General features: G+C 47.9%; 1 protein-coding gene across 2 annotated transcripts in view; it reads right to left on the bottom strand.

Moving 5' to 3' along the window:
- Nucleotides 1-12,015: 12,015 nt before the first annotated feature.
- The window catches only part of LOC146839333 (lectin-like), a 78,745-nt gene continuing 70,074 nt past the window's right edge, over nt 12,016-20,686 (bottom strand). For both annotated transcript variants that reach the window (XM_085650340.1, XM_085650341.1), the window contains exons 4-6: nt 13,928-14,068; nt 12,537-12,648; nt 12,016-12,255 (exon numbers count right to left, since the gene is read on the bottom strand). In XM_085650340.1, coding sequence (XP_085506466.1) covers nt 12,158-12,255; nt 12,537-12,648; nt 13,928-14,068 — 351 coding nt within the window. In that variant the 3' untranslated portion in view covers nt 12,016-12,157. The remainder of the gene's footprint in view (nt 12,256-12,536; nt 12,649-13,927; nt 14,069-20,686) is intronic.

The raw sequence follows: 20,686 nt of genomic DNA, 5'->3' as shown, positions 1-20,686 counted from the left end.
GAATAAAGGGCACGGCTCTAACTTGGCACACATCGTACCTGCACTATTGGTTTACTGTCCTTGTGATCACTGGAGCACCTAACACCTCTTTTATGTTGAAATATAATAGTTTATTGAGACTTGGAAACTTTTATGTCATTTGCGGATTTGAATAATTTCATACAGAAAAGCTTCTATATAGTTTTAATTGTATGTCCCAAGACGGGCCAATTGGCATTTCTTGTGATTACCTGCCCCTGGTGCCAGGGGTGATTTTCTGAGCTGCCCCTGCTGTCTAAGGCATTTTTCCCATTCATTTCCAGTGCAAGCCTGCTCCTTCATCAGCTGAGCAGAATAAACACAAAAATACCTGGGTAAAGGTAGAAAGGATTGTTCCCATAGTCCTCATGTTTTCTCAGATCTCTGCATTCAACGGAAATGTGTAGGCTAGGTTGTAGGTCACAGAAACAGAAAATAGAGTGATTTAACATGAAATTGAACCCAAAATTAACTGACAGCCAAATGCTAGCTTGGAGCCCTGAGCAGTATGCTATGTATAACAAGTAATACATACAGGTAGAAGCCCAGATGGCAGATCTACAGAGGCCCGTCCATTCTACCCAAGAGTCAGCCATGCCCCTTGTAGAGGGTGCTTTGGTTGTGCCATGGATTCTTTACCATAATCCTGGTAAGAAGAAATAACCGCCTTAAACCTTCTTGACAATGTGGTGGAAGAAAATGTTTCTTCCCTCTTGACTGTCTCTGAAGTTTAGCATTTGGCTAATCTGCTGAAATAGATCTTAACAGCTCTACCCACATCTGAAAGATGGATTAAACAACACTTTTATTCTATCTATATGGCAGCTTATCACTTCCCATAGAATGTTTATGAACACTTGTATTCTATCTATATGGCAGCTTATCACTTCCCATAGAATGTTTATGAACACATTTATTAGAATCCTCTACAAATGACCACCTGTTATAAAACAAAGCAGGGAGAATATGTAAGCAATTTTACTTTGAACATGCAACATGCAGATGACCCAGGCATGTCCTCTGTATGCACATTCCTTTTGTTTTAGTTTGCATCTACCATTTTCAAATAATACCATGTATGCGTGATATACCCTCCATACAGTACATAACTTTACTAATCCAACAAGCAGCGCAGTCGTATAATATCTCTCTCTTCACTGGATCAGGTATCACCTCCCAACTCTTGGTGAACAGAGAGTTGGCCTATGGGGGGTATCTCGGGTCCATTGAGAGGGACACACAATCCTCACAGACCCTGAGATACAGCTTCCACCTAACAAGAGCCCCCAACTCCAGTAAACGCCTAGTTGTGGGAATGGCCACTCGTAAAATGGTATTATAAGTAAGAAATGTGTCTGATGGCGTTTATAGAGGCTCAAACAGAGCCTTTGGCAAAAAGACAAACTAAAGGTATATCCCAGGTGGAAAACCGGTTATGCACCTTCGATCTCAGAAGTAAGAACCCTCTGAATACCCAAAACACTAAGGTCTCTGCCTGAAAGACATTATCCCAAGAAGACCCAAACTCCCTCCCTGCAGCCCACTGCAACCAAAGGGTGGCAGTGGACAATGCCTTATTAAAGCTCTCCTGTAAGAATTGTAGGATAGTAGGAGTAACTGGGTCTAAAGTTTTCTGAGCGCATGATGAATTAAAAGAAGCCAAGTGATCCTCATATGACTTGTTAGTAGACTTTATTCTGGAAGCCCGCAAGGAACTTGAGAAGTAGAGAGAGATTTAGAACAGAGGAGGAGATACTGGCCGAACCCATTGCTGTTGCACTTGCAGAAGTTTCAGTAGGGGGAACAAAGGCCTCCTTGTCCAGGATAGAAGGATTAAAGCTACCTCCGCTGACTCCCTCTGTAATCCTGTTGATGCTCTTGGGATCCAAGGAATGGGGGGGCATATAGAGACCCATTGGCCAAAGACTTGTTAGAGCATCAAATCCCACTGCCCATTGGTTCAATTCCTGTAAATCTCCTTAACAAATATGGGCCTGTGGATAAATGCTGGGAGTACAGGGCGGTTCTGCGGAGGTAATCTGCCAGAGTATTCAAAGACTCCTTGATATAAACTGACCTGAGCTCTAGCAGACTATCCTCTGCCAAATCAAAAATCTGCTGGAGTCCATATCAAACTGGTGATGAAAGCAGGCCATGGTGACCGTATTGCCAGTGTGGACCACCAGGCCCATTCCCTCAGCAGAGAAGCAAAGCAGCATTTCTCTTTCCGTACCACCATCAATTCCCTCTGGTTGGAGGACCGCCCCTGTTCCAGGCTCCATTAAACACCTTGGGCTGGCTGATCATGTAAGGCCCCCCTGCCCCCATTCCAGTTGCTGCTATCTGTATCCAGAATCACTTGGGCTGGGAAACATAACCCTCTGTTCAGAAGTCAGGGATCAACCGCCACACAAGACTCTTCCATACTGAAGGAGTTACTGGAATTATGTCCTTATATCTTTGATGACAAGGTGTTCAATGACTATATGTATGGATATGGGGCACCACTTGGCTCTGAAGGAATCGTGCCCAAGGAACTACACTCAAGGTTGCTACCAGAGGGTGCTAGAAAGCTGGTGGACAAGATAGCCGCACCCTAGGGAGGCTCTGTCAGCCTGGAGGCATCATCCCTCATAATCCTGTGCTCACAGGGCACCTGCAAGAGTCCAACTTTCCGCATTGGCAATGTGAACACGGCACGCATCTGGGGAACTGCTCGAAAACGTTTGGGGGGCTGCTGTTGCGGCTGCGGTGGCTTTTTCCCGTGTGCGGCATGGCGTGGCAGCCCACAAGATGATGGTGCCCGTGTCCTGAGGGAGACGACCTGACTCGTTGGACATATGGTGACCTGGGGCTGGAGGTCTCTGAGTGAGCTGCTCTGTACCTGATGAGTGCTGATACCTGCTTGCTGAATTTGTGGCGGGGCTTCCTGGTATGGCCTAACTGCCCTGTTACTGCCTCGTGAAGTCGCTGCCCGCGCGGCTGGAAGAAGCCGCATGGAGGCACTGAATACTTGCGGTCCTGCCCCCCTGTAATAAGGTATGCACGGCCGGGATGCCCGTAGCGCTGTGTGAGGGCCTCGAATGTTGCGCTGTGCCTCAGCATGGAGACTGACCTGCACTGTCCTGCCTGGATGGCTGGTGCACATGAGATGGTGCTGCGGCCCTTTGACTCACGTGTCTAGCGCTGGGTCACACACACAGGGAGCAACTCTCCACGCAGGGAAGCGGTCACTGAACTCGGTGGGACTCTCCACTGCAACGATTGTGGCACACTACAGATTAGCTGGAAATCCAGTGTTTGCCTGCGAGACCGGATTGAAGTCGCGAGCTGCGCTTGGCTCGTAACTGTGCTACTGCTACCCTGCAGGAGGGTAGATTGCGGGCTGCGCTGGCTGGCACACACTGGGAGGCCCGGTGATATGCTGCTCAGAGCACACTGGCTGCTTGTTTTGACTACTAAGGAAGTCCCACATATAGCACACTGGTGGCCTGATTGAATAGCATTGGATTATAATGCTGGCAGCCTGAACTGAGCTCCATCACAACTTAGCTGTGGTGCTCTGCGGTGAATGTGTACTGGGATGCTTGAGGCACACCCCAAGGCCTGAGAAGAAGCCCTGCTTGGTGAGGCGAGGGGCGCTGTGCTGCAACACAGGGGCACTTGCGACGGATCTAGGAACGACCCTGGTGCAGTCTCCTGCGACTCCCTAGCACCTTGAGCTTCAGGCACGACCTTGCCGTTGCCTGCCACTGCTGAGACCTGTGTCTGGGGGAGCCACACTGGGGAGAAGGCCACAATGGGTCGCACGAAAGGCAAACAAGTCAAACTGCAATTCACAGCACGCAAGAATGCCCCCAGTGAAGATGCAGAGTCACAAAGAGACGACGATTAGTCTCCCCCTGCTCCCACGCAGGATGAGGATTTCAAAGCCATCCTCCTCGCCATATGCCACAGTCTCACCTCCATTGAGTCCAAGATGAACTCTATGAACCTGCGCATGGACTTCCTGGCCCAAAAGCTGAAAAAACATGATGGCCATATCTCCGAGGCCGACACCATGTATCCACTCTTGAAGACATTACAGGTGCTAGCAGTGCCAAACTCCAGGGGATGGAGAAGCTGCTCCAGGTTATAGCAGCAAAAAACGAAGACTTTGAGGCACGCTCGCGCAGGAACAACTTGCGCATCATGGGGGTCCTGGAGTCCACTTCCATTGGCCTCATGGAGGACTGTGTGGAGCGCATGCTCTTGGGCCTGTTCGGCGTTGAAGCCTTCTCCCAAGTGCTGGTAATCGAACAAGCCCATAGCTCGCTCATGGTGAGACCGCCACCCAGTGCGCTGCTGCACCCTATCGTTTCGCGCATCCTAAACTACAGGAACCGGGACACTGCAATGAGGCTTGCACGCGAAAAACAAGAACTGATTTACGACGGACTAAAAATCGTGCTCTATCCATATTTCACCATGGCAGTACAGGAGGCATGGAGGGAATTCCTTCCAGCAAAGAAAAAGCTTCAACAGGCTGGTATCCCCTACGCAATGCTATATTCAGCGAGGCTGCGGGTTCATCATCGACGGAAGGCATACATCTTCAGCAACCCCCAACATGTCCAGGATTTCCTAAAAACCTGCACGAGATGCTCACCCAATCCACTAGCTGGCGATCATGAATCCGGCCGCTCTACACCTGACCATGAGGAACTGTAATGCCTCACCTGCAAAACCGATGACGCCACTGCGAACTGGTAAGACTGTTCTTTGTTCTACTGCATCGGGAACTGGTGTGGGATGAAGATCGCCCCAGGACGTCTGAAGATATAGTTGGGTCTCCGAGTCCCTACTCTAGATGACTTCAAGCCTGTGATGCTCTCTGAGAGTTTCCTCCTGTGCTCCCTCGCACATGTAAGGTGTGCTGATGGCCTTTCTGACATGCACCCCAGTGGGATTTCCCCATACGAATGTTGCACATGATGTACGGGATGTTAATAATTGTTATGGTGTTATGGTTTGTGCAGTGCTCAACAGCCTGGTCCCCCCTCTCATCCTATTTACTATTGCAAAACAGTTTTGGATTATGGGGTGCATGGTACCACTTCTAACTGTGCGCGCTTTAGTGGCATCTACAGTGCTTGGCACATAACCCCTTAAACACGGTGACGGTCACTTAAATACTTGCAAAACACTGAATCGCTAGCCAACCGCTGACTCGCAAGCCATCATTAATTGCATAACGTGGAATGTGCGGGATCTTCTGGATTCCCGTATGCGCCGGCAGGTCATACACCATCTTGATAGGCATCACATCCAGGTGGCTATGCTCCAGGAGACGCACTTGGCCCCTTGGGTACTGCCGACGTTCTGCAAGAAATGGGCTGCTCACAGTTGCTTCTCCGCATATTCCACATATGCCAGAGGCACCGCAATCCTGATTAAGAAGGGCCTGGGGTACTGTCCCCTGGGTTCCATACAAGACCCTCAGGGGAGATTCAGTATACTGTGGAGTAGACTGGCGGACCATTCGGTTACCCTAATAAACTGCTACGCATCCAACATTGACGACACACATAATTTCACCCGGCTGTGGAGACACATACTGGAGGCAGGCTCCACATTTATTTTATGGGGCGGGGACTTTAATTTAGCGATAGAGCCAGAGATGGGCGGCTCTCATCCACACTTGCCCTCTCACCCACAGGCTACCAAACACCTCTCAGCCTTAATGTCTGATCATCGACTCTTTGATGCTTGGCGCTCTCTGCACCCAACACAAAAGGGGGGCACTTTATTCTCGATTGTCCTCAATAGCTGGTCTCGCTTAGACTACTGGATCTTGTCGGCTGGGCTAAACACATGGCTTAAAGAGGCGGCGCAACTAGCCGGCACCCTCTCAGATCATTCCCCGGTCCTCATGAAGCTGGATCCGCTGGGCAGGAAATCTACATTCCGCTCCTGGTGTCTTTTACCTACAGTCCTATTAGATAGCGCCTTCTGGGAGGAAATACGTCAAGAGATAGTAGACTTCTTCCTCGGCAATCTTGGTAGTGTCCCCACCCTTGGCTGTGTGTGGGAGAGCTTTAAAGTTACAGTAAGAGACCTGTGTATTGCAAAGAGTGGTGGAGTTTTGAGGTCTCTTAGGGGCACGTTGCATACGTTAGAATTAGACATCAAACAAACAGAGGCACAGATTGCATCCACACTGGACACACTGCCCAAAGCCCGGCTTAAAGAACTCCTGGTAGAATACGCAGAGGAAGCTGAACGCGAGGCCAAATATCGATCAAAGTACTATACTGCCAGATTTTACGGTGAGGGTGAACGCCCTGGCAGGGAACTGGCTGAAGCCAGAAGAATTCCTAGATTTGCTAACCAAATCCTGGGAATTACGGATGATGGGGGCAGAGGCATGTTGGTACACAGCAAACCCTGGCCGCATTCACTAAATTCTACACTGCGCTCTAAAAAACGGAGGACTGGGCCCCGGGACCAGACAGACTCCCCGCCAAATTCCTTAAATGCTACAGCGAACAGTTGGTGCCTGTCCTCAAACAAGTCTTTGAAGAGGCGCATGATTCTGGGTATCTTCCTCTATCTATGCAGCAGTCTCTGATTATTTCCTTACTCAAACCGGGAAAGGCAGGTGATAAATGCGAGGCCTACAGGCCCCTGTCTGTAATCAACTGCGATATGCAAATATTGGCCAAGGTGATAGCCAATCGATTATCCTTACTCATGGACGGGTTGGTCCTACCGGACCAGGCGGGCTTTGTCACGGGCAGGGCCATCTCCCATAACCCGCACACCACCTTTGCGCTCCTCCACGACATTGATCCTGATAGCTCAACCGCTGGAGTTTTTTTAGTTGCCACAAAGGCATTTGATTCCCTGGAGTGGGATTATATGCTCGCAATTTTGGGTCAACTGGGTCTCCTCCGCCCTTTCTTGGCCTGGATCCAAGTGCTATATACTAAACCGGAAGCGGTGTTCCAGATAAACGAACTCTATTTGGACCCCATCCCCATCAGGCGTGGCACCTGCCAGGGCTGCCCGCTCTCTCCATTAATTTTCGCTTTAGCTATTGAGCCCTTGGCTGCCAAGATCAGGCAACATCATATAGAGCATGCCGTAATCTACCCCTCTCGCCAAATCCTAATATCTCTCTACGCGGATGATATTATCCTCTACCTCCGCGAGCCTAGTGTTAGTCTTAATCCCATCCTGTGGGAATTCATCAGATTTGGCCACATATCTGGAATACAATTGAATTGGAGTAAATTGCAGATTTTCCCACTAACCCCTAATACTCCTAGATTCACACCTGACTATCCACTGAGCTGGTGTAATGATGAAATCGAATACCTGGGTATCAATGTCAACAGGTCCCCCGAGGAAGCTATTACAGCAAACTATGGAGCTGCAATTCAACAAATTGGCACGTGGATAGACCGCCGGATCGCCCTCCCGCCCTCCTTGGCTAGTAGGGTGGCTCTGATGAAAATGAACATCGTCCCTAAGCTCCTCTACCTCTTTATCAATATACCTTACTACCCAGGATGCCATTTTTGAACAATCTTCGCTCCCTGCTCATTAAACCAGCCTGGGGCGGGAAGAATCCACGACTAAGCTGGACCCTAATGACTCTGGCATTTCTAGAGGGGTTTGAAGCTCCTGACATAGAACTCTACTATCTCAGTGCTCAGGCCCACTACGCACTATACTGGCTTCATCCACCATCTTTCATGCCGCACTTAGCCATCGAGCAAGGCTACATGTCTCCTACACCTCTATCGTCCTTGCCAGGGGCGCAGGTCCCAGGCGAAAAGGTAACGCACCACAGAGTCTCCTGTACCAATAATGCCAGGATGATGGGCAAGACTTTACTCTCTCCTCATGCCTCTACCACATCCTCCATATGCCCCCGTTACACAAGAAGCAGTATGCCGGGATATGATGCGCAAAAGGGGTCTACATACATGGGACGACCTGTGCCACGAGGATCGACTTAAAGGCCAGGAGAAAATACTGACTGGAGAGGGCGTTACCCCCCTGGAGATGTTCTCATACATACAACTGAAACATGACATGCGCACCAAACCACCCTGCTTCCCACTGGAGCCTGAGCTGCTGGAGGTCTTGACATCACACTCAAAATGACCGCGCCCTCCCATGCTGTGTCTCGCATTCACCATGGGACGCTGCTGGAGAGACCGTACACTCTGCCGGGGTCACTTGGGATCGGGACCTGGCATCCCCTACGACAGATGAACAGTGGGAATTCTGCTGTGAGCAGAGTGTGGAAATTACAGCTAGCAGTAGGTTGTGCATTCTACATTTCAAATTCCTACAAAGGCTCTACTCTACACCTACACTGCTCCGCTAATACAAACTGCAAGAAGACGATCGCTGTGTGAGGTGTCATCAAGAAGGGGCTGACTTCCAGCACCTGGCGAGGGCATGCCCTCAGGTCTTAGGGTTTTGGCAGGCGGTGATTGAAGCACTATCTGAGATGACTGCAACCCCACTTCCGTGCTCTCCCCTACATAAGCTGTTGGGCTACACAGCAGCCGTCCCCAAGAAATGTTGAAAAGTCACTGCCCTGGGGATACTCCTGGCCAAACGGAGGGTGGCCTGTAGAAGCGGCAGGGGGCGAGCTCCTAAATTCAAAGACTGGCTGCATGATTTCATATATGGCAAAGACCAACTCACTACTGATGCAGAAGTGTTACCGACTGCTTTCCACCCCAGGGACATTTGGGAGCCACTGATTGCAAACCTGCAAGCACACGGTGAGAGTACTGAGGGATCCCCTCGGTGGTGGACCGGGGAGGTGCCCCCTATTAAGTGTATAGCGTACCTAACTGGAACGTGGAGCATATGTGGGATACTGGACCTTACCCTTTTTGGCTAAAGTCCCCCATAGGTCCCGGATGCACAGCGTACTGTGAGGTATGAGCGAGTCCACTCAATGATTCGTATGGCTGTGGTTGTACTATATGTGACTGTGAAAGGGGAGTTCTAGTTACTCTTTTTCTTCTCTGCTGTGCGATATGCAACTGTTTTGTGCTATCCTATGGTACTGTCCAGGTCTGAATCAAGCTGAAACTTTGGTTTATTTTGATGTATGACAAAAACGATAAATAAAGTTACAAAAAAAAGGGTTGCTTCTTGAAAGGAAGAAAACAGTCAATTCCTTGTCGTCCTTCTGAATGGTGTCAAAATGACACCATCCAGAGATGTCCAGTACTCCTGCCACGCTCCCCTCCATTCCAAGCCGCTCGGTGGCTGAGGCCTCCTGTGTCGACATCAGACTGTGCACGAGCTTGGCCTCCCTGGGTTCTGGAAAGAGCACAAGGCCATGGCTCCAATGGAGGCCAACCACTGGAATGGTTCTAGGCTGGGTTTTGACCAACCGGTCAGGAATCGCAGACCTAGGACCAGCCTCACAAGTGCAGTTGCAGGTTTGTCTGCAGATGTGCGGGGACAAAGAGTAGTGGATCCTTTGTCTGCATTTGTACCATCAAAATGCCAGCCAGTGTGCAAGAAAGAAGACATTTTGCAACATGTCCTCTGCACCACATGGGTGTCCTTGATACTTTTTGTCTCTCTTTACCTTTCACCGTATGACTCGCTCTATACTCGGAACACAATAGGAAACTATTGCAAGGTGCAGCTCAGTTGTTGGCTCTGGGGACCTCTGGTCCTTAGAGAACTTTCAGACCCCACATATCCCCACAACCAAAAGGGTGGAGCGGACGTAACTGTATATTGCTTTTGTAAATCGCTCATCATGACAAGAAGTTACAGAGTAAAACATCACACCGGGCTATTTGTTCTCATTCATTTTCAATATATATTTCAACATTTAGTTTTTTTTATAAAAACCTTGAGGGATCTAGACCAATAATCCCTTATGAATTCGAAATCTGGTCTAGTTTTCAGAAATGTATAGCCTTCCAGCATCACCCATGGGTTTCTCACCCATATCCACCACAAACTGCAAGTCGGTTGAAAGCAGTAAGGTTAGGAGAAATGGCCGACCACTGAGAAAAATTCCCAAACTTTGGTAAGTAAAATGTTTTTTCTGTTCAGCTCTGATTATTCCTGATACCGGGGAAGGTGGTGATTTTATCACAGAAAACCTTTAGTTGATGCCATTTTTAGGGAAAAAACAGAAACTTTTTTGCACAAAACTTTTTTCTAATTTCTCCCAAATCCTCCAAATGCAGCTATATTTTGCTATTTTCTCGGTCTCCTCGAGGGGAATCCACAAACCCTGGGTACCCGTAGAATCTGTATGATGTTGGGGAGAAAGGACACACATTTGGCATGGACACCTTGGAGGTGTAATTGCAAAGTACCCAAATGGCCAGAAAGGAGACAGCAATGGGGTGGGAAATTCTCAGCAGTTAAAGTATTAATGATTTTAAGGCCAATGAAGCCTTCACTGAGAGGTCAGTATGAGTGGACTTTAGAACAGTAATAATATAATTAATAATATTTGAGGTTATGAATGAGATGATATTGAACCCACACCCCCTCCAACCCTCCGCCACACACCCCCGCCCGCCCCCGCCATAGAGCTCCGTCATTGGATCAGTGAATATTTACTGCAGACATTTACTCTGAAAACAACTTGTGTTTGGATTTTGTCTTGGGTGAGTTGGGTTTTGAATTTCTATTCTGCAATGTTTTCCTTCACCTCAGCAGACCTGACTTCCGGTATTTCTAAGTGGCCCCTTGAATTGGATGTCTATCTACCTGTGGTTGTGATCTTACCATTGTGAGGATAAGCAGAAGTGTACAAATTAAACCTTACAGACATTCCCCTGGACTCTAAGCCATTCTGTCGCTGAGCCCCCCCCCCGTTTCAACCTCAGACTCTGCACGAGGTTGCCAGTCTTGGCCTTCCTGGGTTCTTGGAGCAGAACACACCCCTGAACTGCATGAAAAATGACTTCAATGTAGTCAAACCACAAAAATGATTCTATGCTTGCTTTTGACTGGTTGCTCAGGGGTCCACATTTCTGAAGCGTCTGAACCACAAGGGCTATGTCTTTACTGACCAACAGTAGGAGTGAGAATGAATAAGTAGATCATCCAAATATTACTCCTCAACAGGAGCCAGGATCTTCCTGGAAACCCTGGCAGAGGTCTTCAGTGTGAATGGCAACACCCACAATTGCCAGTGGGGAGGACCCATCACAAATCGGAGAAATCTCTGGTGAGGGAGGTCGATGGGGATGAGAAGATTCGCACTCTGAAGCCTGACCTTTGTAGAGGACTACCCCCTGGAAATCAAAGGAGAGTTCATTCTGAAGTGGGTCGTGGAAATGAAGCAATTCAGGAACCTTAAATTAATGATTATCCTGACAACAGGTTCATTGAGGGTCCAGTAACTTTGCGCAAGTGCACATGGTCCTGGCCCCCGGCTGAGCTCCATGCTGAGTTGTTCGCTATAATCAGGTGTACAATAAGCACCGTAGCGTGTGCTTTACACACAGGGCACTGACAAACTCATAACAACCCCTGTAACACCCCACACATATAAGGTCCTGACGAAAGCCAGTAGAAGAAAAGGCCTGGCTGAAACTAGTTGACCGCACAGGACGTCGCAGGCCATAAGCCTACCGTGCACGTCCCACAGCCTTTGTTTTTATCGACTGCCTGGGGCCAACATTAAAACAGTCTTTGGGACACCCAGGACAGTATTTTAAACCTCACTCAGAGCACACTCACAGCACCCTCATGAACCCAAAAAAGCCGCTCCGCAGTAATCTGGCGTCGAAGCACACCTGAGGTACACTCGGAACCTCGGGTGGGGCCCAATGATGAAGCATGCCACCAACTAGGTTGGTGGGTGAGGGCCTTCATAAAAACCTAATGGTTTTCCCCCACCCACAGGCATACAAACAATTTAAACAAGAGCTAGTTCTCATTGATTATTAACATAGAAGGGAAAGATTATACATTGAGCTGTGAGAGTTTAGAACACAAATCATGGGTGAATAACGTGCATTGTTTTATTTTATGTTTAGTGCCATTCAAGAGCAAGGCCCTGAAGGTTCCTTTCTCCCTATCCTGAGTGTCTGTGCCTCCATCTCTTCAGAACGGATGCCATTGGTTGCTCCACATCTTTACATCATTTCCTGCAGAAGGGCTTGCCCTGAGGAGGGTTGGGGGCTTTACAGATGAAGGCAAGATTACTGTCACACCTCACTGCTCCCCAGAGTCCTGGGCCTACAAGAGAAGAAGCAAAAACATTCAGCCTCTGTATTGTACTCATTCCAAACATGTAATGATCAGTTCATAAGAGAGTCAGGAGTAACTCACAGCTACAGAAAGAAGAACAGCATTAATGCTTTTCAGAAAATGGTCAAGTTCAACAAATGTCCATAAATATTTTAAATAAAGGGAGAAATAAAGTCACAAAAATGGGACTGAAGTGGTTAACTGCTTTTGTGAAAACAAATAAAAGACGTACAGGAAAGGGCCTTTAAATGTTGGAGGCAAATATCTACCTTTATAGTTGGCGCATACACAGTGTTCCCGCCCCCCTGAGCTGAAGGGCTCTTCCGGGTGCCAGCCCTTGAAGTCCAGTAGAGTTCCATCCGTCCACTGAAAATGCCGGTCCTGGAAGAATGAGAGCCACTGCTGTCAAGGAGCTGTAGGTTCTGGCCCCACTACTCACCTCATTTGTGGTCTGGAAAGAAGATTAACATAATCCAGGATCTCAGCATCTGCCCCTGAGAAGAGGCATAAACTGGACCCTCTGCCCAGAGCCCACTCGACCTTCTGACCCCTGAGAGGCCAGTTCGGCTTCTGAAAGGGTGTATTTGTCCACTGATGGGGCACAGCCCCCTCCCCCACCTGCTGTTGGGCCTCAGCTCACCCCACTTGCACTGATGGAAAGCAGACCCCTCCCCTGCCTCTTGTTGGGCCTCAGCTCACATCACTTGCATTGATGGGGTGCAGCCTCCCCTGCATCTTGTTGGGCCTCAGCTCACCCCACTTGCATTCATGTGGCCCAGCCCCGCTTCCCCCACCTCCTGTTGGGCCTCAGCTCACCCCACTTGCATTGTTGTGGTCCAGGCCCCCGTTCCCCCACCTCCTGTGGCGTCTCAGCTCATACCACTTGCAGTGATGGGGTGCCACCTCCCCCTCCCTCCCCTGCCTCCTGTTGGGCCTCAGCTCGCCTTAATTGCATTGATGGGGTGCAGCCTCCCCTCCTCCTTCTTGTTGGGCCTCAGCTCACACCACTTGCATTGATGGGGTGCAGCCTCCCCTCCTCCTTCTTGTTGGGCCTCAGCTCACACCACTTGCATTGATGGGGTGCAGCCTCCCCTCCTCCTTCCTGTTGGGCCTCAGCTCACACCACTTGCATTGATGGGGTGCAGCCTCCCCTCCCCCGCCTCTTGTTGGGGCTAAGCTCATGCAGTCTCCTCCTCTCCCCCCTGTTGTTGGGGTTCAGCTCATCACACTTCCACTGATGGGGTGCAAGCTGCCAGTGCTCTGAAATCATGTGCTAAATTTGGATGGAAATTGCGGGACAAGATTTTTGCACGCACTTTTTGCAACAGGCTCAAAGGCGTGGCAAATGGGCTTTGTACACGCAAAACAATTGGGACTACCTGTCAATTTGTAGGCTAGTAAAACAGAACCATTTTGCAGTTCTATTGGCCCCTAAGACCTCTCGACCTGGGTGCCACTGCATCTGATGCACTGCTGATAGCTTGTCCCCCTGACCAGGCTCTAAGCGATCATGCCACATTTGAAGGAAGGTGAGAAGTGGTTGAGAACCTTTCCCTTTCATGTGTCTTCCCCATAAACTGCCTCAAACCCCCTAATTCCTGCCATATTTGCAATTTTTGCCCCAGGCATCCACTGAAGGCCATGTAATGGCGCACACTACCTTGTAACAGTCCGATGCCCCCACCCAGAAGGCACGATGCCAGAGGGTGTGCCAGAAGGCGAGATCCTTCAGGTTCTTGTTCTCGGCTTGACTGTGTGCAGAAGCTAGGTGTGATCCTGGGGCGAGGCCTTGGCAGTACACCTGTAATGCAAAGAGGACAGGTTGAGTCTTGACTGAGCATTGGAGGGCATGTGAAGGGCACATTCCAGGACTGGTCACCAGGACTCCTGTGTGCTTTGTTGTGTAATGCCTCAGGACTCCTCTCCCTGAACACTCCAAACGGGGCTAGCGCTCGTTCCACACTCACGGCTTCATGGCACAAACGCAGTGTGCCAAGTAAGAAGAGGACCTAGTGTATCTGTATGATTCACACACACCACCTTTTTATAGCGCTATGAGACAACAGCATAGTCAAAGTAGGAGCTACATGGACACACCATGACAGTTACAACAGAGAGCTAAATAAACAGCTGCAACATGGAAAATTCATGAAAAACAGGTAGCAAGCAGGCAAACACGCAGACAAGAAACTCTTGATCAATCCGACAGATAAGCGCAGCAACATTACAATGGTCTGGGGAGATTGCCCTCAATACAGCACACATGGGCAAAAGGTTTAAACGCTCCTACAAACACTGTAAAGTCAGATGCTACATGAGTTAGGATCACATAGCCAATCAGACCTAGCACACGCAGTGATCATGCACTCCCCATGCTGGACATCTGGACACATTCAACACTGGCCACACTATGACCACGCAAGGTCGATACCTACCTGAAGTAACGTTTGACCATTTATTTATGACTCTAAGGCACCAATCAACATTCCTCACCATGTATGGTGTGCCGGAAACGTACATGGCTTGATTTAAAAACTCAGTGTAAATTGAGACAGTTCTCAAACCTCATGCCTATAGCTGTTCTCCTGGCCGTATTCTTTAATTAAACAAAAATGTTCCTGTTTTGCCAAAAGCTGCTTGTCTTCTATTTTTACTAAGGAATTCGAAACTGTGCAACATTTGGCGAGTCAGAGAGGAGGAATGGGACCGTATATCTGGCTGCAGCCATAGGAAGGTGACTTCACCCGGACGGATTCTCATTTCACACTGTCAAAGGTGGACAGATACCACAATTGATTGGAAGGTCTGCTGGATCCGTGGAGTGTAGGTCTGTCCTCAGCCACCACAGAGGGCAAGAGACCACAAGGGCAAGAGACCACATCCGAATCTGAAAAGTTATTTTTCTTGTTTAAAGCATTTTCTGTATGGCAAAGCGTAAAAGATAACCTGAGCGCCTTGCCACTGACAAGGTCTAGCATATTAAGTATTGTTAGACCTGGCTTTTTAAGCAGGATCACCCCCAGACTTTCTGCTTTTTGACCTCCTGTTTCTAACATATTTGTCATTGGTTTTAAGACTCTGGGCACTTTACCACTGCTATTCAGTGCTAAAGTGCATCTGCTCTCCATGTAAATTGTGGTACTGATTGGTATATCCATGAATGGTATATTTGATTTACTAATAAGTCCCAAGTAATGTACACAAGTGTGCCCAGAGCCTGTAAATCAAATGCTACTAGTGGGCCTGCAGTACTAGTTGTGCCATCCACACAAGTAGACTTTACAAATGTCTCAGACCTGCCACTGTAGTGATTGCGTGCAGTTTTAACCGCCATGTTGATCTGGCAAGGGCACCCACTTTCTAGGCCCTAACCTTTCCTTTTCTTACATGTAAGTCACCCCTAAGATGCCCAAGGTACACCTGTGGGCAGGGTGTAGTGTGTGAAATGTAGGACAAGTATATTGGTAAGTATTACATGGCCTGATAGTGAAATACTGCTGAATTCATTTTTCACTATTACAAGGACTAACTCTATCATAGGAGCTGCCTTGTAATATCTTCGAAGTGTAAATTTCAATTTAGGATTCCTGAGATCAAAATGTAATAACACATTGTTGCAAAGTCATCCCGTGCCCTGGGCACCCCCCAACTTTTTGCTGTATGGTAATGGTGGTAAGTGACTCTGACTGACCCTGGGCTCTGCCTAACCAGGCCCAGGGCCAGTGCTATGCTGAAAGACACACATTTAGAATACAGCGAAAACACCTACTTACACTAGGGTACACTAAGGATTGGGGTACCCCTGTGGTTGGCATGACCTACCCTATCAGACCCTATTAAAATATTAGGGCAGGGGGATTAAAAACACCTATAAGTCCCTAGACCACAATAGGGCTTGGCAGTTTAGAGGCCTGAAAGTTTTTCTGCACTTGCATGTGTGCACTGCTGAAGCCTGAGGTCAGTTTATAAGTAGCCCTGGGTGACAGGACTGCTTTTAAAAAGTAGATTGTGCTCAAACTCGACTTTGGGGCACTTAAAAATGGATAACCTACAATGTTCTGGAATATTAGGAACCCCCAGGGTCTTCCCTAGGTGTCCCAGGGGGTGGGGGTGCAGGTATTTATAAGATAGATCCTTATAAAATTATTCGTATATGCCCTGGGTTAAGTGAAATTTCACATTTCACTCCCCACATTGTGATAAAGTGCCGCCCAAATTCGACTTTGATGCTAGGAACACTGTGGAGGGAGGATCTGCAATATATCTACAAATTCAGAACCCCTAAAGTCTCCCCTAGTTGTCCCTGCGGGGCGGGGGTCATGCAGATATATGGGAAGTACTCATAAAATATGTTTTTGTAAGTCCTGGTGCTGGAAAAATGGCCCAAGTCATTTTTCCCATTGCAAATCAACTGCCACATAGGTTAGCATGGGAGGAAGTTATTAACTAATAACTCTTGATAGGAGAAGGCTAAAAGTACCATTCAAAGACTTCCCAGAATGGTATTGATAAACTCAAGAATATGATATTGTTGAAGAAGTATACAAGAAGTTATAAGACTTTCTTGTTTGTAAGTCCAGATTCAGCCTTCCAGTGGTCTGTCCTGATTGGTCAGAGTTAGGTGGATTAGCCAGGCTGCTTTGAAGAGGTGATAAAGAGCCCCTGGGGTTAATCAGCTCTTCTGCGAGGGCAGTGTGCTGTTCCACAGGAATGCCAGGGCAGGGGGAAGAGTTGTAAACCATGGTCTTCAAAGTGAAGAGAAGAAACCAGTGTCATTTACAACTCTAAACTGGTCACCTCAGCCAGAGCTAGGCTTATGGATGGAATGCACAGATGCAAAGGGGAGAGTTTATGAAAAGTAACCATCCTAGGGGTGTGTTTAGCCAGGTCTTAGCTCCCTGCTGGAAAATCAGCCATTATGAATTTGGAGGATTTGGTGCACTCTGGGACAAAACACTGCCACACTCTACAGGATGTGGTCATATTCTCGGGGATTTGCCCTGCTCCCATTGGTCAGCAGTGACCTCCTGCTTGACCCAGAGAAATTGTCAGAGCAAACAAAATGACTAAAAGGGGCACTGTTGGTTTCTAAGCACTCGAAAGTGACTAATCTTTACAAATTCATATCTCTGGTTCCCTACAGTAGATTTTTTTAGTTTTGGTGTCATTTAAAAGATACAAATATTTCCTGTTTATAAACATTGGTGTTGGATTTTTATTTTGTGCTGTGTCTTAATTATTTACTGAAATGGTGTTTTTGAATGCTTTACATACCTGTCTTTGAAGTTAAGCCTGCCTGCTCGCAGCCACGTTACCAAGGGTTGAGCATGGGAATAATTTTCTAAGACCTCTGCTGAGTCCTATCATGTGTTAGTGGCCTTATTGCCAGTGGCAGACCTACATTTGCCCGACCAATAATCCACTTTCCAACACACATCTTTTAGTAAAGGTTTTTTTTTATTTGTGCATTTGAAAATGCCACTTTTAGAAAGTGGGCATCCTCTTGCTGAACTATCCTTTGTGCCTCAGCTGGCTTGTGGATTTACTGTCTGGTTTTAGACTGATTGGGGCGACTTGTGCATTCACTACAGACACTCAAACAAAGGGAGCTGAGGTGTGCCTTGTATATGCTGATGGGCCATCCTGGGTTAGAGTGGTGGGAGGAGTTGTCACCACCACCTGAATAGGATGTGGCTGCGCTGCACAATGCTTTCTCCACCTCCTGTATTGAGCTGGACCAGGGAGGATAGAACTGTTTTTTGTTGAGCAAGAAGGACTTTCTGCCAAAGACTACAAAGTGAAAAGTAATATATATATTTGGGCGCCACCCCACAACTTTAGAACTCTTTTGGACTAAGGAACCTGGCAAGAAGAAGAGCTGAAGAAGCTGTCAGTAGGAACTAAAACTTTGCTATGTGATTTGATGTGTTGGCCTTCAGTGGCTGTTTCTGTCTTGGGCAGCAGAAGGACTGGACTAAACTCTCTGAAGTTTATTTCTGAGCTTCCCCAAGGGCTTAAAGTAGAGCTTGCCTCCTCTTGGAAGTCTCAGGGACATCAAAGACTTCAGGTTCATTTGCCAACAGCACTGAGAAATGTGTGTTTTGTGCTGCAACAGAGGAAAAACCACTGCAACGCCATCAACGATGCCTCTGCCAGCTCTGTGACATGATTGACCACCCTGGTTCACAAAGCAACCCTGGTCTCACCGCCACCACCAGCCGATGCAGTCATTGAGCTGCTACTTGCACCGTAACCTGTGTGCACCGTACCTTTCACTGCCTCACTTCACACAGCTGCACTGGTCTCGCCGACGCTCAACGGTAACATTAATGCTGCTGCCTGCACTGTGGCCTGTGGACACAGCTCATGAGGTACCCCAAGCATCGCCCCGTCCCACACCGTAGCCCTGGTCCACCAACATCGGCACCATCGACTCCAACCTCATGAACCAAAGCCATTGCTTGCACCACAACCTGGGGGCACTGCACAAAGCATCGCCCCACTTACCATGGCCTTCTTGGGCCTACCAATGACAGCGCTTCAGCAAAGATGACAACGCTGCCTGCACTGTGACCTGTGGACACCGCACCTTGCATCGCCCCGCTTCACTGACAGCACTTGACTCCATCACCGAGCTGCTGCCTATACAATGACCTACCGGCACCGCAGGTCGCATTGTTCTGCTTTGCATTGACGCCATCGCTCCTGACTTCAACCTCAAGGAATTTGATCTGAATGAATGAATAAATGATGACATTTATAAAGCGCTGGCTATCACTCCAATGGAGCATCTTGGCGCTGAGAGCGAGTATCAAAGGAGTGTGGTCTCTAATGTCGCGGTAGTCAGATGAAAGATAGGGCCAGACTGTCTGGAACTGTGAAGATCCAAGTTTTCAATTTTTTCTTAAAGATGGACTCCGTCTGTGTAAGTCTCAATCGGGTAGGTTAATAATTCCAGGATATTGTCCCTAGTATAGCCATAGATTTTCCTCCTCTGGACTTCAAACGGAAATGGGGGGGTGCTAGTAGATTTTCCTTAGAGGATCTCAAATTACGAGCAGGTACATAGGCTTTTAATCTGGTCCTAAGGTATGTAGGACCACATTGTTTTACAGCTCTGAAGGTTATCTCAAGGATTTTAAAGAGAATTCTCTTGTGTATGGGTAGCCAGTGGAGGATATGAAGAGCCTCGGATGGAGATGACCCCTTTTGTAAATTCAGTACAATTCGGGCTGTTGCATTTTGTAGTCTGCAGCTTTTTTAGAGTACTCTTCTTTATACCTGCATAGAGACTGTTACAATAACCTAGTCGTGGTTAGATCATAGCCACTGCCACGGACTTGTGCGCTATGGCTGGCAGGAGGTCAAAGACTTTTTTCAGAGTTTTTATCCAATGAAAACAAGTTCCTGCTACCGACAGGGCCTGCTGATGAAAAGAGAGAGGTATCAAATCGTACTCCGTACTGTGGACACTTTTTAGCAGTGTCCACAGTATTGGGGGGTCGGGCGCTGTCTGTTGGCCACAACATTTTGGGTGAAAAGATATTACATTTTTCCAGCAGCACAATCTCTGACTTTTGGCTGTTACATATAAGGTGGTTGGTCTTCATCCATTCGAAGACAGCCGAGAGACATTGTTGGAAATTTTCTTCAGCTGCTGTGGATTCTTTATCCCGGGTAAGAATGAGCTGTGTATCATCAGCGTAAGACACAGTCTCAATGTCAAAAGATGATACTAGATCTAGCAGGGGCACCATATATATGTTAAAAAGTGTGGGGCTCAAAATTGAGCCCTGAGGCACAGCTGCTTCTCAGATGAAGTATAGTTGTCGAGTGGTACTGATTGTCTTCTGTTCCCCAGAAATTATGTCAACCAAGCCAGTGCCTTCTGTGAAATCCCTGCTCTTCTTAACTGTTTACCCAGAGCAACATGGGAAACAGTATCGAATGCGGCTGATAGGTCCAACAGAATCAGCACTGCCATCTTTCCTTGATCCAATGCGAATTTTAGCGTCTCCGCAGTGTGTAGGAGCGCTGATTCTGTTGAATAGCCAACCCTGAAACCTGATTGCCTGGGGTGTAACACATTGTTTAATAGGAGAAAGTCATTTAGTTGCTTATTTACAAGTTTCTCCGTTATCTTGCTTACGCAGGGCAGTAAAGAAATAGGTCTAAGATTAGTCAAAGTGGTTGGATCCGCAAGATGTTTCTTTTGAAGAGGTTTAACCGATGCGACTTTCTAGCTGTCTGGTACTGCTGCCTGTCTTAGGGAAGAGTTGATAATCTGATTAATAATGGAATTAACAGTATCAATCAAGGCATGTCGAATTTTGGGGGGGCAGGGATCGCCGGGAGAGCCCGATTTACATGCAAAGATAGCCTGTCTAGACTGTTCAAGGGTGATCTCATTAAAATGATT

The sequence above is a fragment of the Triturus cristatus genome, chromosome 4_1 (genome assembly GCF_964204655.1).
Source record: "Triturus cristatus chromosome 4_1, aTriCri1.1, whole genome shotgun sequence".
In the NCBI taxonomy this organism is placed as follows: Eukaryota; Metazoa; Chordata; class Amphibia; order Caudata; family Salamandridae; genus Triturus; species Triturus cristatus.
The sequence above is the reverse complement of the archived record's forward strand: the minus strand, read 5'-3'. Positions and strand labels throughout refer to the sequence as shown.